Genomic DNA, 26,319 nt, shown 5'->3' on the forward strand with positions numbered 1-26,319 from the left:
TGATTATCTTCTCTATAACATTTCTGCTGGTAGGACACCCCTCTGGTCTCATGTGATTTCTTATACGTGGTTTTTGACATGTTACATAGCCTGGCACACCCTGGTGTATGTATAACTGTCAAACTTCTGACTGAATGCTTCATTTGGCCCAGGATCAAACAGTACTGTAAACTATGGGCCGAGGTGTGCATATCATGCCAACAAGCCAAGATTGGATGCCACACTACCAGCCCTCCAAGCATGTTCAACATTCCATCTTTTTACGTAAGCATTTGGACTTGGTATGACCCCTACCTGAATTTCAAAGGTCTTGCTACATACTGTCTGTCACTGACCAAATTGCAAGATGGGTGGTGGCCATGCCCATTAGTAATATTACAATTGAATATATGGCTTGTGCCTTCATAGATACTTGGATAGCCCACATTGGTTGCCCCACTGTTATCACCACTGACCAAGGGTGGCAGTTCAAAGCAAGCCTCTTCAATGAGTTGTGCTGCATATGTGGTGTTCAGCATTTCCACACCACCACCTGCCACCCTGAAAGTAATGGTTTAGGGGAATGCTGGCATCACACACTGAAAGCCACACTCATGTGCTATGTCAGAGAATGTAGTGACATTCTCCTGTCTGTTTTACTAGGCATCCATATGGTGTTCAAGAAGAACCTGAATGTGTGATTAGCCAAGCTCACCTATGGTGAACCCATGCACCTGCCAGGTGAACATTTTGAGACTTCACCAACTGTCTCAGCTTCGGATCTGACTACATTAGTATGCAATGTCAGTCAGTACATCTCACTATTAAACACACCCATGCCTCAGATGCACTCCATCGCACGCATCTTTGTCCATAAGGATTTGGACATGTGCCAGAACAGTTGTGGGATGACACTGTTCAACTGGTGCTCACCCCCTCCCAATACAAGCCCATTCCATTAATTGTTTCCATTAATTGGCTGTACTTCATGATCACACTGAGGCTGCTGCGGGGAAAAGTGAGGAACCCCCATGGGCTGAACCCCCATGGAGTGTCACAATTGATTTGGAAGGACACCACTCCTAGTCAGTCTCCATCTCATCCTACCAGGGCTGCATCTTAGTGAGTGCATCACTGTCTGACAACTCTCCACTGCCTTCTCTGTTTCATCATGTTAGGCTTTCTCCTGAGGTTGACAAATCACTTTGCTACTCTGACTCAATGACACACTCTCTATTTTTGGACAACACCACACCACTTCCATCTTGACACCACTGAAAGCTGACTCAACCTCACCAGATGACATCACTGACACAACCATCAAGCCCTTGCTTGACAATACAGCAACCACAGGTGCCACAACAACATCCAGGTTTGACTGACCACATTGTTGACCAGACCACTTCCAGGACTACCATATGTACAGTATTACCTCACTTTAGGCTCGGCACCCTACACCCTACATGCTGCGCACTCCGGAGGGGAGGGGGGGGGGGGGGGGTGGGGGGAAGGGGGGAAACATGGGCAGCTTGTTGTTCTGCATGGACTCTGCTCTGTAGTAACACTAACCCTTCTGGAATGAAGGATAGTGTAGTAGCATCACTGACTAGTTAATCTGATCTCTGTCCTCAGTGTGTGTAGACTCATGTATCATGTGATAGGGTAAATCACATATTACAGAGTGTATGTGTGTCTCTATCTCACTATCGATACCCTGTGCTGGCAAGTGGACATGGGTTGAAATAATAATAATAAAATAAACTTCTTTATCTCATTTCAACAATTAATAGATGAAAGTAACTTATAGGAAAGGTCTAACAACCATAATGGATATGGATTATACCTCAAAGACAAAAGTTAAATAAGTGCAACACTTAAATGTCAGAATAGTGTATTGCTTTCAGTGTCATCATTTTGTAATCAAATGTGTTTACAGAAACCTGTATTATTTCTCTTTTATCCAGAATTCTTCAGCTGTTTTATAGTAATTAAATTATCTGCTGTCATTAATAGAATAGAATAGAATAGAATAGAAAGATTTTATTCTGTTCTGTTAATGACTGTAGCTTGTCTGGTTATTGTGATCTAGTATTGCAGCTAGTCATTGCTATCTTTCATGTTCATTATTGTATTTACAATTTTTTTCTGTTTTGCTCAGAAGCTATAGCTGTTTCTTGCGCAAGCCATTCATTTTTCATTGGTGGTAGAGGATAAAAATTCATCTCTGGAGGTCATTCCTACAAAGCTATCATGTTCTGCTTCTGGGTTATATATAAATGTTCAGTCCCTGTTCTGCAATCATCTGACATTGCACACAGTTTATTTAACAATAGATGGTCATGCAAAATATATGGTGATCAGGGACACCCCTGCATGTGAACCTTGGGCAAAGCACAGGACATACTCCAGAGAACAAACCAAATATGGAACAGCTATTGACCTTCCACATGAGGTAACTGCCTTGTTCACTCATTAACAGTCAGGTCATAGCAATGTTATTGTTATGTCAAGTATAATACCAGCAGAACACCCTTGAGGTTTTTACTGTTACAGCAGCTTCTGGTCCAAGTGCTCTGAAGTAGTATCTTACTCTCACATTGAACTAGAATAACATGATGTGGTGCCCTGTTAGCTGCTTTAGAACTGTAGCTACTTTAGAACAGTGAACATTACTATTCCAAATTTAGGGCACATTATTGCTGTATATTGAAGGTTTGGTGCAATCTAACCCTTCAGTCTATCTGGACATTCAGACATGAATTAATACATCTGGCTATTAAGTCTATACGCATTCAATTAATTAGTCATTCATTCAGGCATTGCTTTCTGTCAATCCCAGCTTGAAGGAAAATCTTCATGCATGTGGTATGAGTGAATGAATACTTTAAGTAGAGTGAAATGCCTATTACAAACTATTTTTCTGTGCTACAGTAGACTTCAGATATAAAGAATAATCAAGAAAGGGAACATACTTAATGAAGAGGATATCAGAAGTACTACATGACAAGTTAAAGCTTAATCACACAAAATTTGCATACAACACCTTAATACAATTAATCATAACTCAATGTTAACAAACATGCAGACATGTAATTACTTAGAGGTCTAGTTAACTTCATATCATCATAATTCACTACACATGCTGCACACACTTTTTTTCAGCTGACATCAAGTCTGTGATGATACCCTTGCCTCTCCATTGCATGAAATGACTGTGTCATGTAATATTCCACTTGCTTTAAAGTTCTGTAAAAGTATCAACAACATACCATCTGATACCATCTTTTCACTGTGTTTTATAGGAGTCACTGTCTAAAATTAAACACTTCTGCTAACAGTACTTCACAGGGCAAAGAAAATATCACAGCCATTAGAACACTGGTGCTGAATACCTAAAGCTTGTGAAGAGATTATGTGATTTTATGAGTTACATAACATATTGATAAATGTAGATTAAATTAGGAAATAATTCAAAAACATAATGAAATGGATCTCTCATACTGTCAGGACACAATTCAGGCTGTAGATGACATTCTTATATTGAGGAAATGGGCCCCAAGTGTATGCTTTTATCACTGGTCATAGGTAAAGGAAAATGGATGTGCTGGCAGGTAATATTCACCCATTGATCAGGCGACAGTATCCAGCAAAACCTTTCAGCACTACATTATCTTGAAATGTGACGAAACTGCTTGATGACCACTTAACACATGTTGTTGTTGTGGTCTTCGGTCTGAAGACTGATTTGATGCAGCTCTCCATGCTACTCTACCCTGTGCAAGCCTCTTCATCTCTGAGTAACTACTGCAACCTACATCTTCCTGAATCTGTTTACTGTATTCATCTCTTGGTCTCCCTACATGATTTTTACCCCCCCCCCCCCCCCTTTCCCACACACTTGCATCCAGTACTAAATTAGTGATCCCTTGATGCATCAGAATATGTCCTACCAACTGATCACTTGATCCCTTCTCCTAGTGAGGTTGTGCCACAAGTTTCTTTGCTCCCAAATTCTATTCAGTGCCTCCTCATTAGTTATGTGATCAACCCATCTAATCTTCAGCATTCTTCTGTCACACCACATTTCAAAAGCTTCTATTCTCTTCTTGTCTAAACTGTTTATTGCCCATGTTTCACTTCCATACATGGCTACACACCATATACAACTTTCAGAACAGATTTCCTGACTCTTAAATCTATACTTGATGTTAACAAATTTCACATCTTCAGAAATACATTTCTTTCCATCGTTAGTCTGCATTTTATATCCCCTCTACTTTGATCATCATCAGTTATTTTGCTGCACAAATAATAAAACTCATCTACTACTTTAAGTGTCTCATTTCCTAATCTAAATCCCTCAGCATCACTTGATTTAATTTGACTACATTCCATCATCCATGTTCTGCTTTTGTTGATGTTCATCTTATATCCTCCTTTCAAGTTCCTGTCCATTGTGTTAAACTGTCCTTCCATGTCCTTTGCTGTCTCAGAAAGAATTACAATGTCATTGACAAACCTCAAAGTTTTTATTTCTTCTTCCTGGACTTTGATTCCTACACCAAATTTTTCTTATGTTTCCTTTACTGCTTGCTCAGTGTACAGATTGAATAACATAGAGGATACTCTACATTCACTCCCTTCTCAACCACTACTTTCTGTTCATGATCCTCAACTCATAACTACCATCTAGTTTTTGTACAAATTGTAAAAAGCATTTTGCTCTCCGTATTTTACCCCTGCCACCCTCAGAATTTTAAAGAGAGTATTCCAGTTAACATTGTTAGAAGCTTTCTCCAAGTCTACAAATGCTATAAATGTATGTTTGCCTTTCCTTAACCTATTTTCTATGAGAAGTCATAGAATCAGCATTGCAGTACATGTTTTACATTTCTCTGGAATGCAAACTGATCTTCCCTGAGGTCGGCTTCATCAGTTTTTCCATTCATCTGTAAGCAATTAATGTTGATATTTTGCAACCATGACTTATTTAACTACCTATCAGCATGTGCTTTCTTTGGGATTGGAATAATTACATTCTTTTTGAAGCCTGAGGGTGTTTCACCTGTCTTCTACATAATGCTCATGAGATGGAAGAGTTTAATTATGGCTAGCTCTCCCAAGGCTATCAGTAGTTCTAACAGAATATTGTCTACTCCCAGAGCCCTGTTTCGGCTTAGGTGTTTCAAAGCTGTGTCAGATTTGTCTCACAGTATCATATCTCCCATCTCGTCTTCATCTATGTCCTCTTCCATATCTATTATACTGCCCTCAAGTGCATCTCCCTTGTACGGAGCCTCTATTTACTCCTACCACCTTTCCCTTCTTTGCTTAGTACTGGTTTTACATCTGAGTCCTTGATATTAATGCAGATGCTTTTCTTTTCCCCAGAGACATATTTAGTTTTCCTGTAGGCCATATCTACCTTTCCTCTAGGAATATATGCCTCTAAATCCATACATTTGTCCTCTAATCATTCCTGTTTAGCCATTTTGCACTTCCTGTCAATCTCATTTTTCTGACATTTGTATTCCCTTTCACTTGTTTCATTTACTGTATTTTCATATTTTCTCCTTTTATCAATTAAATGTAACATATCCTGTGTTACCCTAGGATTTCTACTACAACTTATCTTTTTACCTGTTTGATCCTCTGTTGCCTTCACTATTTCATCTCTCAGAGCAACCCATTTTCCTTTCCTCTGTTCTTGTCAATCATTCCCTAATGCTCGCTCTGAAACTCTCAACATTATCTGGTTCTTTCAGTTTATCAGGTCCCATCTTCTTAATTTCCTACCTTTTTGGAATTTCTTCAGTTTTGATCCACAGTTTAGAACCAATAAATTGTGGTCCGAGTCCACATCTACCCCTGGAAATTTAAGAGTGAATAACTGCTTGGTCCTAGTTCTTGTGTAGTTTTAATCATGTTGAGTAGAGCAGGGATATTGTCAAATGAACGTGCACACTTTGAAAGCTGCTTTTGAACATTTTTGATGGATTGTGGCTGTGTCCATTGTCTTATTCTATATAAAACTTTTGAAGTTCCTCCTTGTTAATTTAAAATAGGGTGCTATGTATCTGAAGTGTAAATTTTAGTGACAACTGTATGGTGGTTCATTTTCGATGAATAATGTATATGCCAGGTAACTACACATGTAAAAGAAAAACGTCTGCTTTATAATTGTGTTCCTGTGTCACTGTGCAAACCTGTGAGATACAATGAGAATCTAATATATTTAAACTCTCATATTTGGCTGAGGTCATTTCCTGCAAGTTCTGCAATGTCAAAATAATCATAATGCAAATAGTGTTCTTCTTGTGAGATTCAAATTTTATTTCAAAAAGAATTTCAGCATTTGTTAATTTAATTAATTTTAACCCTTTACAGCTGCTTCAAATTGGTGCCATATGATTTCAGCTACAGCTGAGGAAAAAAGGTAGCTCTTTGCAAGTATCCCAGTATCAGTCAAAGAATATTGTGATGTACATCATGACAATGAAAGAAAGTATGTAACTAACACTTCTGATATTCCAGACATTTTTACACGGCTATAAAAATTCACTCCATAAAAATATTAAATAATATATTATATAAAGAAACTGGTATACTGCAGTGTACAACATTTTTCTCAATATTATGATCATGCAACACTGTGAAGAAAATTAAGACACAAAGGAATATATTTGAAGAGAAAATTGTTGTAATTTTGCTTCTTCAACAGCACAGGATGTATTAAGCACTATCTATTGACAGTTTCTACATCTACATCCACATTTATACTCCGCAAGCCACCCAACGGTATGTTCCAGTCGCATATGGTTCACGGGAAGAACGACTGTCTGAAAGCCTCCATGCATGCTCGAATCTCTCTAATTTTACATTCGTGATCTCCTCGGGAGGTATAAGTAGGGGGAAGCAGTATATTCGATACCCCATCCAGAAACGCACCCTCTCGAAACCTGGCGAGCAAGCTACACCGTGATGCAGAGCGCCTCTCTTGCAGAGTCTGCCACTTGAGTTTGCTAAACATCTCCGTAACGCTATCATGGTTACCAAATAACCCTGTGATGAAACGCGCCGCTCTTCTTTGGATCTTCTCTATCTCTTCCATCAACCCGATCTGGTACGGATCCCACACTGATGAGGAATACTCAAGTATAGGTCGAACGAGTGTTTTGTAAGCCACCTCATTTGTTGATGGACTACATTTTCTAAGGACTCTCCCAATGAATCTCAACCTGGTACCCACCTTTCCAACAATTAATTTTATATGATCATTCCACTTCAAATCGTTCCACATGCATACTCCCAGATATTTTACAGAAGTAACTACTACCAGTGTTTGTTCCGCTATCTTGTAATCATGCAGTAAAGGATCCCTCTTTCTATGTATTTGCAATACATTACATTTGTCTATGTTAAGGGTCAGTTGCCACTTCCTGCACCAAGTGCCTATCCGCTGCAGATCTTCCTGCATTTCGCTACAATTTTCTAATGCTGCAACTTCTCTGTATACTACAGCATCATCCGTGAAAAGCCACATGGAACTTCCGACACTATCTACTAGGTCATTTATATATATTGTGAAAAGTAATGGTCCCATAACACTCCCCTGTGGCATGCCAGAGGTTACTTTAACGTCTGTAGACGTCTCTCCATTGATAACAACATGCTGTGTTCTGTTTGCTAAAAATTCTTCTATCCAGCCACACAGCTGGTCTGATATTCCGTAGGCTCTTACTTTGTCTATCAGGCGACAGTGTGGAACTGTATCCAACGCCTTCCGGAAGTCAAGGAAAATAGCATCTACCTGGGAGCCTGTATCTAATATTTTGTGGGTCTCCTGAAGAAATAAAGCGAGTTGGGTCTCACATGATCGCTGTTTCCGGAATCCATGTTGATTCCTACAGAGTAGATTCTGGGTTTCCAAAAACGACACGATACTCGAGCAAAAAACATGTTCTAAAATTCTACAATAGATCGATGTCAGAGATATAGGTCTATAGTTTTGCGCATCTGCTTGACGACCCTTCTTGAAGACTAGGACTACCTGTGCGCTTTTCCAATCATTTGGAACCTTCCGCTCCTCTAGAGACTTGCAGTATACGGCTGTTAGAAGGGGGCAAGTTCTTTCGCGTACTCTGTGTAGAATCGAATTGGTATCCCATCAGGTCCAGTGGACTTTCCTCTGCTGAGTGATTCCAGTTGCTTTTCTATTCCTTGGACACTTATTTCGCCAGCCATTTTTTTGTTTGTGCGAGGATGTAGAGAAGGAACTGCAGTGCGGTCTTCCTCTGTGAAACAGCTTTGGAAAAAGGTGTTTAGTATTTCAGCTTTACGCGTGTCATACTCTGTCTCAATGCAATCATCATCCCGGAGTGTCTGGATATGCTGTTTTGAGCCACTTACTGATTTAACGTAAGACCAGAACTGCCTAGGATTTTCTGTCAAGTTGGTACATAGAATTTTACCTTCGAATTCACTGAACGCTTCATGCATAGCTCTCCTTACGCTAACTTTGACATCGTTTAGCTTCTGTTTGTCTGAGTGGTTTTGGCTGCATTTAAACTTGCAGTGAAGCTCTCTTTGCTTTCACAGTAGTTTCCTAACTTTGTTGTTGAACCACGGTGGGTTTTCCCCATCCCTCACAGTTTTACTCGGCACGTACCTGTCTAAAACGCATCTTACGATTGCCTTGAACTTTTTCCATAAACACTCAACATTGTCAGTGCCGGAACAGAAATTTTCGTTTTGATCTGTTAGGTAGTCTGAAATCTGCCTTCTATTACTCTTGCTTAAATCAGAAAAAGTAATAGTTCCTGACTTGTCTGGAAATACACAAATTGACAGACTTCTGGCAGTAGATACCTCATAGTCAATGCAGTATTCTGAATGTTTGTTGAGTAACTCAGATGTCAGTGCAGGAGAACATTGTTTGTAGGTTCACCTGGGAAACACTTGAATATAAATCACATTCTTGGTGCACCTATATGCAATCAGTTCATTCACTGAAAACACAATAGTTAGTTGAGCAGTGAGTAAAGACAATTCTGCATTTGACAGCAGGCAAATCCATGCACTATCCAAATGTTGTTAGTAGGTAGCAACAATGTCCATATTGCAGCCCAGAAGGGAACCATGTAGTGCAGAGCCATTATCAAGAGATACACTGGAGAGCTTGCTGTAAAAATTGGATGATTTGTATGTGAAGCTGTGACCTAGCACTGGGGGATGTGTCCTTCTGCACTGCACCTTGTGAGCTTACCAAATATAAGCATGATTATCTTTATTAGTAAATCAATACACCTGACAGGATTACAGGAAAATGATGAAATTATTGTAGAGATTGCAGTACTATGATGATGCTGCCACTTATCAACTTATTTATTCCGTAGGTGAATAATTTTCTTTGTATATCCACCATGTGAGGGACAGCACTTTGCTGACACTAATACCAAATTTTCAATCAGGCTTTCACTTCAATTGACTCCCGCTGTCATACACAATGATATTTAACCAGTAGTGATAATTAAAAACAATGACTAATGTTTTGTGGCTATGCCTATTTCACTATTCAGATTTTGTATAAAAAATTGAGACAGACCCAAATACAAGCAAATAACATCAACTTACTTTAATATAAGGAAGTATTTTCTTTTCAGTTTATATATTTGATGATTATTACACATTTACCTGATTTTTTATCACTGATGAAAATGAATTTTACTCCAAAACTATATATCTGATTCGCAGTGCTAGTGTAACTGAATTAGATGGTGAAAATGTAAAAAGGACAAAGCATCAAGGCTCAAAAACTTTGCAAAATCATGCGAATGGTACTGTTTTCTTACACTTCATTCAAGGATTAAATTCAAATTTCAACATGTCAGAAATAAAAGGTAACAGAAAGACTGACAATTCTTATCAGACAACTATATTTGAAAATATTTGTCTTTTTTTCAGTCCCACCAAAGATCACTCCCTTCAGCTTCCGCTCAGATGTCCACCTGGGAGAGCGGGTAGGTGTTCAGTGTGTCGTGAGCAAGGGTGATGCTCCTCTGCAAATACAGTGGTTGAAGGATGACAGTGAAATAGGGCACAATTCTGCCATCAAGGGTGTACTTGTGCGCCATCTGGACCAGTTCACTAGTGTCCTGAGTATTGCAGAGCTTGATCAATCACATGATGGGAACTACACCTGTGTGGCCAGCAACCCTGCTGCCCGTGCTTCTCATTCGGCCCCTCTGTCTGTTAATGGTATGATTGTATGTATCACCTGAAGGAAGCCTCAAAGTTCCATGATTAAACTGGCCAGTAATTGTCTGCCTAGATGTGTTTAAATCTGTTTCTATGTGTTAAATAGAAATTTGTTTGTACTGGAGTAAAGGTTCTTAGGCTGCCTAATTTCTGTTGATATATAGGACAGAATTGTATCTGTAGAAATGACAGATTACTACAGCCACAAGCAAGAATAAATTTGAAGGAAGTAAGTTACTATTCATTTGACACATTATAGTTTGTATTAAAACCAGAAAATGCAAAATATTATCAGGCAATAGTGGAACAGTCACAGAGAGAGGGGGAGGAAAAGAAATATATATAATTCTGTAGTGCTCAGTTTCTTCAGAGGTGGATATGGTGGTAATCAGAACAATATTGCGCTAAAAATCATGGTATACTGCACTCATTCATGATATGAGATTTTAATTTACATGTTGATTTAAGTCTTGAGGGGTTTAGAATCTTATATTTCATTCTGTATGACAAAAATCCCACATTATTATGTGATAGGTACATTTTAGTAATAATAATCATATTCATACATGCTATAGGCAGTACAAACAAATTTAGCATTCTTTGAATGAATTCAACCTGGAGACGCTGTAAAAATTGAGAATTTACTGGCCTGTTTCTTCACTGGGTCCCTTTGAGGTCAGTAGATTTGTGTTTGGCTTGAGTGTGTGTGTATATATGTGTTTCAGTGCCACCAGCTATTACTCCATTCTCATTTGGAGAGTTATCTACTGGTGAAAGAGTACGGGTGACCTGCAGTGTGAAGCGAGGCGACCCACCACTAACATTCGAGTGGCTCAAGGATGCCCATCCTCTCCCGCCAACCCCAGGCCTGCATGATGACCCTGACCTCACGATCCGAGATTATGAAGATTACTCTAGTGTCCTGGCGATCAGTAGCGTTAGCTCTAGACATAGCGGCAACTACACATGTGAAGTGAGAAATCCAGCCCGAGTCACAACCTACACGGCGCAGCTTCTGGTCACGGGTAACTAGAAATGAAATGGAGGGATCCTGCTACGTGCACATAGTGCTAAACATTGCCTTGCCCACTTAACACTTTATGTCAGTTTTATTTCTTAATTTGGTTCCTTCTTTCATGTATTCATATTCTCACTTTTATGGGAGATTGTTTCGTAATATTGCCAGACTTGTTACTATATTTCTTAATGTCACAGAAAGAAATGTAATGCGAACTAAGTTCTTAAACCGTTGAGGCCCAAATCATGCCAGTTAAATGAAAGAAATAAGTTACAGTGATTAGTCATTCATGTTCATCTGTTTTCAGACATTTTTGTTTATGTTCAAAGTGCATAATTTATTTGTTCTTCAATTTAAACTTGCAAAGTGGTGCTGGGCAAATGTGCTGAAAAGGCATAGAAGCAATGGATCCCTGCAGGCCATGTTCACCCCTATCCCAACCTAGACAAAGCTTGCATGCTGAACTGTCTTTTCACCCTTCTTGTGTTGCTTTCGCAGTCAAGGAATGAGATAGCTGTGTGTTACTTGATTATCACCGCCTTGGATGACATGCGGTTGACAAAAAGCTCCTACTTCTTCAAGCCACGCAGGTAACCTAAAGCTTATCAGCATGTGTAGTTGGTTCATGTCTTTCACTTATTCATGTTCCTTTCTACTGATTATTCAATACTATTTCTTGTGCGGTTTTATTTATTACTACTGTTTTACCTTTCAGCCTTCAAGATATTAATGCCTCAGTTGTTGAAACCTCACAATACGAGGCCAACAACTTCTTTACATTACCTGCACAAGACAGTGGTTATGTTCCTAGAAATAACTAATAAATATATTGGTACAATGTACATGACTACTTCAAAGAATATTTTTTATATAAGTTACAAGATTTATTTGTTTAATGAACAGCACAGCAACACTAAGTTCTAAAGTATATTAATGAAATTTTCAAATAGTTAATTTCATTTTGAGTATTCATGTATTAGCAATATTGGTCTTTCCATTTGAAATATTGTCTGAAATAAATATGAATTCCACTGAAGCAAAGCATTCTCTTTAGAAATGTTGTAGTTAGCAGAAAAAGAAAAATACTCTTTCACATATAGCCTTTCATAGGGATGAGATTGCTCTGACCCTCTTTTAAATACTTTTTCAGTATATATTGTTGTCTACCATAAAAACATAAAAGTAGTTTATATGGAATGTCTATAAAGTTGTGATGAATAAAATAACAAAAAGATCTGAATTTGTATTATTCTTGTTTGTTTGGAAAAAAAGTTACTTTTCAAAAATTCATTAACCAAGAAATGATATTTTATTAGCTTATCAGTAATACTGTAGTTTTCATCTCTAACCCAGACTCCAGGTATGCTGTTTACATAAACAAATTCAAGTTTACATTACTGACACTTCAGACAGATTTTTTCTTTTTCATAGGAAATATGCCTTTGATTTGTACAAGATATGAATTTTTTTTTTTGCCCCACTTGACATTAGTAAATTATTTGTCAACTATATATGACAATCTCTCAGTAGCAGGGATGTTATCTCAGACATTGTCTGCCTCTGCAGCTGAAGCCATGCAGGGGGCCCAGGTTTGATTCCCAGCTGGGTCATAGATTTTATACACTCATGGACTGAGTGTTGTTTGTCCTCATCATCATTTCATCATTATTGATGAGCTAGTCTCTGAAGTGTCATCAAATAAAAAGACTTGCATTAGATAGCCGAACAACCCCAGATGGGGTCTCCCGGTCAATAATGCCATATGATCATTTCATTTTTTCATCTTAGACATTTGTTGAAATAACTATCACTAACTGGGAAAGATACAAGGCCCACATGATGTTTGAAACTGTTGTTTTTGGTAGTCTATGAAATGTGGGAGTGAAATGATGTATGTTAACTACCACAAGATCATGACATTCCTGTAAAATTTTTATGGCCGCATTCATTTAAATGTGAAATGCTTTAATGAATCACAAAATACTTTAATATCTGATGATGGTTCTATGTTGAGCTAGTGCTAAGTGTTCAATATTCTGTGTGGTATAGAAAATTATATTTACTTGCATGGTAACCTACATCTTGAATATCATTGTATTTTATATGCTCATACTTTCTATCAACCAAATGAAATTTGAAAAAGTCACTAACTTGAAATGTAGCACCAGCTGCTTAGTCACGTAAACATAATAAAGCAAATTAATTTGAAGCAGTTGGTGTGTAGACTTAGTAAATAACTAGGCATAAAGATCAGCCCTGACAGTACCATTGCATTACACTGTACCATTAGTACAGTGGGTTCCTTTTTCCCTTTTTTCACCTCCTTTGTATTTTCTACCATCCTTTGAGTTGTTGTATCCATTTTCATTAAGATGAAATTTCATATAAGCTTCCTATCCTTCCATTTTACCCCACCAAAGAGAATTAATATACTGAAATATAAAGAGAACATACTTCACGAGGTGCCAAAGGTAGTGTATAGGACTGTAAAAGTTGGTGCTAACTCAGAAAATGACTGTTATTAACTTTATATCTGCTAAATAAGTATATTGTCATAGTACTTGCATTACAGAAATTAGACTGCTTTCAGAAAGCTTGTCTTGGAACATCTGATCTTATGTTATTGCAAAAAGACAAATATCTGTGCCAAGTAGTTGAATTACTAGCACTTTTTATGAATTACCTTTTAGTAAATATGCCAGTGATGATTCCTTCTTTGCTTAGCAGCAGCTTGTTTGCCACTGTTGACCTATTTTTGCCTAACTACAAAATAATCAGCCTTCACTTTATCAAAGCAAATAGTAGTGTGTTTTTTAAAATCATAGCACAGCTCCTATTTGTTTGCAGATTTTGCACCAATCCTTTAGAACTAAGAGTATAAGTTAGTTGATGCACACACACACATAACTGCATTTCTCTTACTGTTAATCTGCTTGTCTTATTTAAACAATTGTGTAACATATAGTTAGCTACAGCACAAGATGCTGTAAAAATAAATTATTTATTTTTGTGGTAATCTGAAGACTGAAAATGTTGTTAGCCCTTACAATACCAATGTATTGTTCATAATGCAGAGTACAAAGGGTGCAGGGATACTTTGTGTCTACCACAGAATTTCTATAATTCAAATTTCTTTAATTTTTATTGAGCTTTATTAACAAAGTATTGTATAAAGAGTTACTGATGTGTGATAAAGGTCCAGAAACTGTAAATTTCCTTTAGCAGTCTCTACAAAAACATATTTAGTATTTTTCACTTTTGTCATCATTTAAGTTTTTCAGTCTTATTTTCTTGAGCAGTAGCTCTCTACAGTGGTAGTAAAAGTCATTACAGAGTTATTCAAGAACAATTCATTATAATTCAAAAATATTACAGGTATTTTAGGCTAATTTCAGCTGTTTACATTACATATTTTCTGGGATCACTTATTTGTCTCTTTCTTTGGAAATGTCTTCTTGTTTTGAACATATAACAGTTTTCTTGCTGTATTTACTGCATTTGTATCTCTTACAGTTGTTACAGATCATTGTTGTTTTGTTCACTTTGTTGTACGTCATTGCTTTTGACTGTCTTTCAACAGTGCAAATGATGACATCTTCCCCTTCCTTCTTCAGTTTCCTTTGCAGTGAACTTCTGCTTGATATTCCTTACTGAGAATATCTCCCATGGCTGAAACCACACGTTTCTGGAATCCTCTAATATTCATAGCCCCTTCTTCACTGTATGATTTTGTGAGACGGAGTGCCAATTCTTGGAGAAAAAGCTGTCACTTATTATATTTTGTCTTATTCCAGTCTGGGAAGTTAATCAGAAACAATGCATAACCATTTGATGCTGCTGTGTCCCCAAGAATATAGAAAGTATATAGTGGCCACCTTCTTGTAGCCCTCTTAGTTAAAAATCTCCTCACCATTTGATCAATTGTGTCAATGCTGCCTTTATCTCATTGTAATACAGATTTATAACTTTTTCTTATTAGTGTCAGTAGGTTAACCAGTTGCAGCTTTGTAATATTGAGTTGATAGCAACAGAAGCCTTTTTTGGGAGTTTTCACAGGGGATATAATAAACAATTGTGACTGGGATATTTCCAGTACTAGAATCACTGAAAACAAATTTATTGAAATATCATTCTCTTCTTGAGATATCTTTCAGTTCTTAAGAGGGAGAGTTCTTGAGGTATATGCTTTCCATCAGCTTGTAATGTTCCCACAAGAGTTAGGTTGTGATTCCTCTACAAATCATTGGTCAAATCAATAAAGGTGTAATATTGTGCCCTGAACCACAGTATTCTATGGACTGTAATACGCTACAACTACAGGATGCACCTAAATTTTTAAACAGCTTTTTTAAATAACACTTTGCCAGACTAAAAACAATCTTACTTTATAAAACTGAACTGACCTTTAAAATCCCTGAATATCATCTGAACCTTTTTCTTCTTATTTTTCTTTTTCCTCTTCATCATCATTGTTATCCTCTCTATATATAACATGGTCTTTACTGCCATCAAAAGCGTTACTTGTGCTGCACTTCTTGAAAGATTTAACGATAATGTCTTCTCCCACTCTAGACCATGACTATTTTATCCACTGACACACTTGTTTGATTGTAGGTCATTTTAAAGCACCCTTCGGCATGAATTCATGTTGGGCTTCATACATCATCCATTTGTTGCATTCCTCTCTTATTTTTATTTTCTCATTTTTCATTTATTGAGACTCCAGGAGGCTGAAATTGTGAAGCAAGTTCTCCTAGAGTAACAGCAAGCTCTGTATTTCCCTGTCTAAATTCCTCTTTCACAAAATTTTTCAAATGACTACTAAACTGATCTAGCACAACAAAGGAACTCTTCTTTAATAAAGCACATTTCCTTCTCTCCCACACTTCAGTTTCACTCACCACCTCATCACTGTCACCAAATTCAATTTTGGAAGCTGTAGATTGTTGTAAAATGTCTAATACTTCCCTCTCCATAAGAGAGCGATGGTACATTTTCAAACACAGTTGTCTCTAATACTGGACAAAACATCACTGAATAAGAGGTAACAAGAAACAATCAGAAACCAAAGAAAAATGAATTATTGTTGCTACGCAAACAGACAAATTTAATGCCCAGAGGGCCTACACTGCAAAAATGTTATAAGTTTGTCATTCATGTCTACTACTAAGGAGGCAGACTTTATGATGAGCACCATTAGACTTAAATTAATGTATTAAGTTTAGCTGGAAAATTTATATATTTATAAAATCTGGTATAGAAAATAAAAAACAGTAAATACTTTTATCAAAATTTTAAATATGAAATTCCAATCTAAATTAAATATTTACACAAGGGGGACACAAAGTACACTCCCCCACACCCTTGGTACTGCAAAGGTTAATATACCTGGGGCTATTGTATATTTTATCACATGTATAATATAACTTACATTAACATCACAATAAATACAATTCCTACAATGGATAGCATAGTATTAGATAATATTAATTTTGAAATAAGCAAGTATATTACAATAGTTGGATATTTTAATCTATATTCTCAATAAATGCAATTCCTACAATGGATAGCATAGTATTAGATAATATTAATGTTGAAATAAACAAGTATATTACAATAGTTGGATATTTTAATCTATATTCTGTAACATTTTGAGGAGACGGCAGGGCTGGCCTGCACTTACCTTCAAGAGGAAAAGTTTCATAGCTACTAATAGACACATAAAATTCACAAAAAATATATTCCTAGCTTTCAGAACTTTTTGTTCTTTTAGGGAAGTAAGAGAGAGAGATTTTGGAAGACAGGGAAGGATTGACAGGTTGCTCAAACTCCAGGGTGAAAGAGGCCTGCCTAACAGTTCTCAATCAGTGGGGGAAATAAAAAAAGAGTTAAATTGAAAACACTAGCTAGATTAGTCAACCTTAGACAAAATTTCCATGACCTCTGTATGTTGTAAAAATCATCTGGTTGCACATTTTCAAAGAAAAATATACCACTACTAAGCAAAGTTTAAAATTACAACTGTAAAATCTTAGGAAACAAATCCATAGTGAAGTAATTGCACAGTTAGCAAATGTAAGCCATTTATCCTGGAAACTCATTAACAAACACTATAGAACATTTACAAACACTGAAGGTGAAGCAATAACTCTCAGAAATAGTCATCTGATACAAGACCATAAAATTGTTTGTAATATTCTTAATAAACATTTTATCTCCCCAGCTGCCACCATAATTTGACACACATCGACTCAACATCGAAATACACTGCTACACAACAGACAAGGGTTTTGATTTTGAGTAAATAAAAGAACAAGAGGTAAGCAAAATAATTCTGCAGCTAAAAAACAAACAATTAAGTGCTTGGGATGGTCTTTTCAGCACAATAATTAAAATATGTTCAAATGTTGTGATTAAACCAATTACATATCTCATCCAATTGTAGCATCAAAGAAGGTATGTTTTGTAACGCATTGAAAAGGAGCCCTCTCAGATCAATATATAAAAGAGGGATCAAAGGAGGGAGCATCAGACAACAGACCAATATCTCAGATTCCTACATTTAATAAATTTTTGAATCAGTGATGCTGGCACAGCTTAGTGTCTTTATCACTAAAAACAATCTCCTCACAAAAACCCGACATTGATTTCAAAAAGATCACAATACCATAACAGCTGTCACAGGGGTGCTGAGTGGAGACACCTCTATATTGTCAGGAAAGTATTGTGGAACCTGCAGAGCATATTTTGGTGCTGATAAAACATGATTAGGAAGTTATTTATTCATTCAGATTTACAGTTATGTGTCTCCTTGTCAGCCTTGGTTTACACCTCATGCCAGTGACACAGAGGAATTCTGTTGACTCCTGTAGTCAGCTCAGTGGTTCTGGTTAACAAGGCCACTGCTCCAGCAATTCAGCCAAAGCCTGGCAGCCAAAGCCATGGTTTGAGAGTATGGTCCCATGCTGGGTTAGAACATCCTTCATCATGTTCCAGAAGATAATGATAATCCACAATATCCCATCATTATGTACTGTGTTGTTGGAAGCAGTGTAGTGGGATGACAGTGGCGCCACCAGACAGGTAGGCTCTTGCTACTTGGAGGTGTCCACAATGTTGATCAGGAATAAAGGCACCAGACAGCTCTATCACACAACAGTGACTATGATGTTAGTGCAACAAGCACCATGAGATGTACTTGTGATGAAAGACCCTCTGACCCCCCATCAGTGATGTGGTAGGCAACCAATGTGAAGGCCCACGAGTGAAACTTCGTGGTTACTCAGATGATGTCATCTCAACAACAGCAAGCAGTGTGTTCACAAGATGCGCTGGACCATCTAATACACAGATGTCACTACATCATAATTAATCATTAAATTGAGTGCTTTGGTATGAATGCCATCAATTTGAATAACCAGCTGAATTCAGAACTGGAGAACTGAATATTTATGGGGAATGGCAGAAGGATATGATGTGAAGCTCTGTTCATTGTGACTCAATGAGACTCACTTCTTTACTAGTTGTTATCAGCCCATGTTCCACAGTGTCTGTTTAACCATTTGTTAAAGGCTCCTAACTGCTCTGTCAAGTCTCTGATTGGTGTTCTTGCAGCCTACATATTGCTTGTTGCTTAACGTAACAAGAGTTAACAAGTATATCTCTGTCTCTCTCCCTCAGTGGACATTGTGCTGAACGTCTAACTTGTGCCTAGCTGTTGGTTCCAATGTAGCAACCTCTGCTTGTTTTCATGACAACTTACAGTTCTAATGGTTTCTTTCTGCTGTGTAGGTATGTCACCACCTCTGCCTGGTGTTGCTGGTGGCTGTGCTAGCATGAACTTAAGAAAATTTTTAATTTATTCCACTTTTCAATTCTGTCGCATAACATTCTTCACTTTTTAAAGAAAGAATTAACTATTTAGTACATAATTTCAATTTACAGTTTAATATTACACTAAACTCAATCCCTTGGTTGCTTCTTGAGCTGAATCATAAGGCTCTTAGTCTTTGTTAACTTATTTATGTAACTTACATTGTCTTGTTAGTCTGTTTTCCTATTATTAATACACTTAACATTCCTATTCTCAATTCTTATTACTAGTTTGTATTGATTCCATGGGTATTTCATGAAGTAACAGTTTGTTTGAATGGAATATTTTGCATTTCAAGCAGAAGTAAATTGAAAAAATGAGTACTAGAATCATTATATCACTCATTGTGGACACACAAATGGTTACTGTGTTTTGTTTGCATTTCTCATATTGCTTTGCATGTTGCAGCATCTGATCAACTGAAATTTTTCCCATTTATGAGAGTATCAGTTCATCTAAAGAGTGTAACTGACTGTAATCCAAGGTTTTGTGAAGGAAGGTTAGGTTCTGTACAAGTAACATGTGTAATGGTTCCTCTGGCCTATACAACACTGTTCGAGAAAAGGATATCCTTGTTGTTCCTGTGATAGTGGCTGGAAGATGAAGTCATGTTATGGCTATGTCACACTTTGTTCTGTTGATTAGTAATATGTTATTTCTCAATTCAAAATTTGTCATCCCTGTTGATTTTCCATTTCTGTGGCAGTTGACAATCACTGTTTCTGGTGAATATGTGTAGTAAAACCCATGGTACCCAATTTTCTGGAAATATGGGAGCAGGACTAGTACTTATCTTTTACACTTTACTGCTTCCACTTTCCCAAGAAACTGTTGCATTTCACATGCCTGATCACCAGTCTGAACAACCTATGGTTGGACAAATGGTAACACTCTCTATCATACAGTTGTTTAGATATGCTGTGGACATGAGTACATGAGCTTCTTTTCATTCTGAGACTAATAACACTTCATAATTTGTGAGTAGCTTCATCTGGTCGTCACAAGAAAGAAATTCCAGTGTTCAGAGGCTGGTTTCGAATTGTACCTCCACTGTAAAAGTGTAGTAATATTATGCCCAAGATAATCCTTCTGGACCTCATCATTGGTACCATACTTAAAAAAAACAAATTTCCATGAATCCCTGCAGTCCTTTGGATCAGTATATATCTACAGAATCAAAGATAAGCAAATGAAAAATAATGTTAACTGAAGTATCCTAACATATAGCTCATCATAACCCACCTACACCTAAAGTATAAAATGTATAGATTGACCCTATTTTCCCCCACATCGAAGTTCATGTGGTACATTGTGTGTATCTTTTCCTTTCTAAGGCAAATTCTCCTTTTCTGGTTCTGGTAAAGGAAACTGTGGTAATGCGGCAGTCACGCTTTTAAATGGTTTCACTCTAATGACATGGACTACAGATGTCTTAGTCAATAGTTGTTGTTTCACATTACTGATGAAGTAACTTTGATGACCTGGTATGGACCCTGACACTTCAGTAAGAACTTTTTTTGTTTTACCCTTTTGGGTATAATGGTTTGCTAGCAGCATCCATTGCCCTCTCCTATGTTGCAGTAGTTTACTTGCACATTGTCCAGCACATTCTTGATTTTCCAAAGCTTTAGTGTTGACACAATTTACACTTTGCCAGACTTTTCTTAATTGCTCAACAAATTGTTTTACCAGTTCACCTTGTGTCCCTAATTTTGGATGAATCACATCAAAAGGTGATGGCAATTTTCTGCCAATACACTACCTCACATGGTGAAAAAACCTGTTACTGTGTGAACTTTTGAACTATGCACACTGACTACAAAACTTAAATAGCTATCCCAGTCCATATGTTACATAGCTATTTATGTAATGGCTTAGCATTTTAGATATTGTGCAGTGAACTTTATCTGTTTGTTCATTTGTTTGCAGATGGAATGGATTGGTACATAACTTCTTGATTCACAATAAAGGGCATAGCTGTTTCATTAAATCAGACACAAGGTTAGTCTCTTGGTCCATGATTGTGCTCTCTTGTACACCAAACTGTAGTAAGCAGGTGTTTGCCATTGCCTGTATGATGGTACTAGCTTTATGATCTGGAACTGCAGTCATTACAAGATATCTTGAAAAATGACTTGTCATCATGAGTACATATCTGTTACCAGCTGGAGTGCTATTTAAAGGTCCTAACACATCACCTCCTACCACTGAAACTGTTTTCCAGCTTCTGGTAATCTCTGTAACTGTATTTTCTAATGACTTAAATGTGCTCATTTAGCACACAGAATGCAGTTTTTGATAACTGCTCTACATCACTACAGTGTTCTTCCACAAAAAAATTCTGTAACTTGTTTATCAGTTGCCCTTCTACCTCCATGACCTGATAATACATGGTCATGTGCCTGTCATAACACTTCCATTCTGAGTGCTGTAGGAACAACAGTGCTTGGACCACACTTTGTAGATCTCCACATTACACCCACATGTGTTATGAACTGAGATTATGTTTTAAATATTTGGCATTCACTGTTTGCTGTCTGTGCCTTTTTCCACTCTGGTTTGGTCCTACCTAATGCCTGTAATGCTGTTACTTTTTTACTTAGAGTTTATGTGTGTGTATGATTTACTCCTGGCTTGTGAACCACTTCTTAATCAAACTCTCTTAGTTTGAGTGCCCATCTTGTTAGCTGACTCAAAAGGTCTTTTAGCCCAAACAACAACTTCAAGAATGCATGATCAGTTATCACTTCAAATTTCTGACAACACAAATAACAACAAAAACAAGAAATTCCATGTATTACTGTCAACATGTCTAGCCACACATGCCACTAGGCATTCATTTCTGTTGTAATCCTGACTCCGAATACAGCCTAACACACATTTACTAGCGTCATAGGAAAGTATGAATCCCCTCTTGTTATCAGGGGATACTAATACAGGATCTGATATAAGTTTTTCCTTCAATTTCTGAAATGGTTCCTGACATTATGCTGTCCATTGAAACTTAACTCCGTTCTGAAGTAACCAAGTCAATGGTTGTGCAGTATCAACATGTCCCTTTACATATTTATGATAATAGCTATATAAACTAAGAAATGACTGCAACTGTTTTGTTCTCTGTGGTGTGGCAAAATCAAGCTTAGCTAACATGAGACAAAGATCCACCATCACTCTCTCTTGATTGATAACATGACCAAGGTAATTAACTTTTGTTTGAGCAAAATAACACTTCCCTATGCTTAGGTGTGAGATATGCTGTTGTCAGTCTGCAGAAAACTTTATCAAAGTGTTTAATATGGTGCTCTAAATTTCTTGAATAAACCATTATATAATCAAGATACACCATACAGATCTTTGGTTCCAACCTGTGAAGTACTCCATCCACAAGCATTGGAATATAACAAAAGCACTTTTTAATCCAGATGGCATCCTGTGATATTGATAATGGCCAGATGGTACAGTGAATGCTGTTTTAGGCCTGTCTCCTGGACATACTTCAGGTTGGTGGTAACCACTTCTAGCAGCCATTGTTGAGAAATATTTGCATTGTCCCAAGTTCTCTAATGTTTTAGTGATGTTTAAGACTGGATATACATCTGTTATAGTGTGTGAATTTAAAAAATGGTAGTCACAGTAGAATCTTCACTTCCTGGTCCCATCTAATGACTTTTTTAGCACAATGACAGTATTACCTGCCAAGGGACTATCACTACATTCAATAATGCCCCCAGTTACATGTGGACGTATAAATTCATCTACTGGCAGTTTTAGGTGCTTTGCTATTTCATGAAATAGCACTGGAGTCAGTAGATTTGTTTTGTGCTTTCAAATTTCTTTATTCCAGCAGTCCACCGAGATACATTTCAAACAGTGGCAATGTGACTGAGGCACCCAGTTGTCTTCTTAGTGTGTGTGCACGTTGCCCTGCAATGCTGACAGAACTTGGCATGACCAAGAATTGGCGTAACATGACTGCTTCCATCAGTAATGTCCTCCAGGCTCAGTGGCTGAGGCAGTGGCAACTGAGGCACAACTAATGTCTTGCTGCATAGCTTCCCATAGCTCTGCTACCTCTCTTTGTGCTTCTCTCATGCTGTCTTCCGAGGACTGCAACCATACTGTTACCACTCCTTCCTTGTCCAGTATGTCTACTTCAATTTGCTACTGCTTAATGTTCTGATTCACTGATTCTTCCCAACTTTTGACCCAGCTCATCACTTCCCCAGTCAGCTGGCCTAGTAATCAAGTATTGTTCAACATATATTTCTCTAAAGTCACGTTTTTCATGGTGTGCCATTCACTTTCTGCCCTGTTTCCTTTCAATCATTGTTTTATTACTTCTATTGTGTCATTCAGTCTCCTAATGTCTGCCTCGTCAGCTGTCCCAAACGGAGTTTTCATAAATCGGGCTCCCACATAGATCCAGCCTCTGCTCCTTTCCATATGTGATATAATCCCCAGAACCTGTGTCATCTCATCCCTTAATTTCTCCTAATTCCCATGTACTCTCCTACACACCCCAGCAACCCCTTTAAGTATCCCATGATTCTCTGCTCCCAGTCAAAAATTATCAAAGGCTTCTTCTAGCCATCTTACCTCATTCCATATCTCCCATGCATTAAATACCACCTGTGCTCCCATTGCTGGTTCTGTAATGCCTCCACTCCAGTGTCCAGTAATCTGGTTATAACCCATATAACCTTGTCCCCTGTCATATCTCACCTGAGGACAGGGATACGTATTATCCTTTCCTCCCCCTGAAGTTTTCTACTGCCCTGCAGCAGCTCATTTCACTTGTACTAAATATTATTCTACGCCTATATCTATCATACAAAAAACATTCACTTATTCTTGTCTCCTAGGTCTTAACCCATATTTATTTCCCATTGCTGCTTCACCTACAACCTCTCATTTGCTCCCCTGCACATTCTTTTCCAGTTTTCCTTTCTGGGTGCCTCTCTAGTTCCAGGGATAACCTCTGGACTCACTTGAAAAGGTTTCAAACGTTCAATGTGTACAATTGTTGTTCTTGTTGGCAAATGAATCTTGGTATTCACTGGTGTCATAGTTTCCGCAACTTGATATTGCCCTTGACACTTCAAATTTCTTTGTCTTCCACTTTGGAGTGTATGAAATTGATTACATCACCCATTTGCCAACCTTCTGTTGTGGCATTCTTGCTCTATGGCTCATTACCTCCTCTTACTTTTCCAGTGCCCATGTATTTGCCCTGTGTTCCAAATTTGTTCCACCATGTTCTGTGTTCCACCATGTTCCAAATTTCTCTTATCGCCTTTGCAAACTCCTTAACCAATGCTCCTGTCTCCTTGTTCTTGGATTTGAACATGTCAAATGATGATGCCATTTTACAACTATCAATTTTGGCACAACATTTATACAAGAAATACAATCCCAGAATCATGTCATAGCACTCACTCACAAGTGGCACAGTCTCTACACATTGCTTGTACTTATCTGTACCCAGGCAAAAATCTATGTCCACTGATCCCAACAGTGTGAATCTTTATCACCCACTTCATGTAACCTATATTTTGATGGGTTCCATTGTATATGTTCCATCAGATCACCACTGGGAACTGGCATATGTGCCCCTATGTCCAACAGTGTCCTGCAATTCCTTTCTTCAGCCATTCCTCTGACCACAGAATCCACATCTGCATATGACTCTGTAGCATCTAATCTTACTGGGAATGACCATAGGTGGATGCCAGGCTCCCTTTGGCATTTAATACCTGGTTCTTCCTGGTCTCCTACCTCTGAAACTACTGTGACCCCTGCCTCTACTGCCTTTGTCCAGAGGCTGGTGACATTGCCTGCTCACATGCCCCATTTTCCCACGCCTGTAACATATTATATTCATGGAGAACACTGTTCATCTAACCTGCACTCTGGCTGACATGTCAGTTTCTTCAGATTCTATTGTCATTCTGACAGCTCTGCACAAATCAGTCAGACCCCCTCTCCACACTCATCACAACATCTCTGAAGGTAATCCTCATAAAAATGTGTTAGATGCCCTCTGCTCCACCTCTCGTAAAATCACCTCATTTACCACAGTATTCCATCCCAACTCTTTCTTATTCTGTTTGCAAATTCTTCCACTGACTCTGCATGCTTCTTCATTACCATGCCCAATTGTTCTCTAAAATGTCTGGTACTATTCTACTCCATACATATCTGAACTAACCCCTTCTTAAATTCCTCAAACATTCTAGCTCCCTTGACAGCCTCTGTAGACCACATAACTCCACACTGTTTTCTGTCAACTGTGCTACCTTTTCCAGTAATATGTGAACTGCCTCCAGTCCTTACACACCTTGTGTCCCTGACTGAGCAGAAGCCTTGCTCTTCCTGACACTTGTTTTGAAACACAAGTACTTACAAGACAGACAAAATAATATATATTAAGTTAGATCTTACATCTAATCATTAAACATTTGGACTTTTGGCACTGCCTATCAATATACCCACAGGGCAGGATGCAGTATATCTGTTTTGTGCTTCCAAATTCTTTAATTGCGGCTCTCCAGTGGAATACATGTAAAACAGCAGCAGAGTGGCTGATGCATGCAGTTACCTCCTTGTGTATGTCTGTGTGATGTCCCACAATGCTGACAGAGCATGGCATAATTGAGCAGTGGCATAACACCACTGCTTCTGTCAACAGTGTCCTCCAGCTCCACAGCTGAGGCATGGCTGATGTCTCCAGTGCTGGAGCAGCCATGACCTGGCATAGGAGCCCTGTGGCATGCTATGTCTCAGGATGCAGTGGGTCCTGCGATGTCTCTGTGCCTTTTGTCTCAGGGCAGGCTGACCTGGTCCGAGGTCAAACTGTGGACCTTGTACATCATTTTGAATGGTGCCCCAAGTGTCTCAGCCCCATGGAGGTAGTACTGTGGTACTAATACAAGTCTTAGGTGGAGATTTCAATTTACCAGATATAGACTGGGACACTCAGATATTTAGGACGGGTGGTAGGGACAGAGCATCGAGTGTCATTATACTGAGTGCACTATCCGAAAATTACCTCGAGCAATTAAACAGAGAACCGACTCGTGGAGATAACGTCTTGGACTCACTGATAACAAACAGACCCGAACTTTTCGACTCTTTAAGTGCAGAACAGGGAATCAGTGATCATAAGGCCGTTGCAGCATCCCTGAATATGGAA

The 26,319-nt window shown here is 38.1% G+C and overlaps 1 protein-coding gene across 1 annotated transcript in view; it reads left to right on the forward strand.

Moving 5' to 3' along the window:
- The window catches only part of LOC126470920 (Down syndrome cell adhesion molecule-like protein Dscam2), a 504,863-nt gene that overhangs the window by 160,088 nt on the left and 318,456 nt on the right, over nucleotides 1-26,319 (forward strand). The window contains exon 7 of the mRNA XM_050098951.1: nucleotides 9,943-10,236. Within this exon, the coding sequence (XP_049954908.1) occupies nucleotides 9,943-10,236 (294 nt within the window). The remainder of the gene's footprint in view (nucleotides 1-9,942; nucleotides 10,237-26,319) is intronic.

This window comes from Schistocerca serialis, chromosome 3 (assembly GCF_023864345.2).
Source record: "Schistocerca serialis cubense isolate TAMUIC-IGC-003099 chromosome 3, iqSchSeri2.2, whole genome shotgun sequence".
Lineage (NCBI taxonomy): Eukaryota > Metazoa > Arthropoda > Insecta > Orthoptera > Acrididae > Schistocerca > Schistocerca serialis.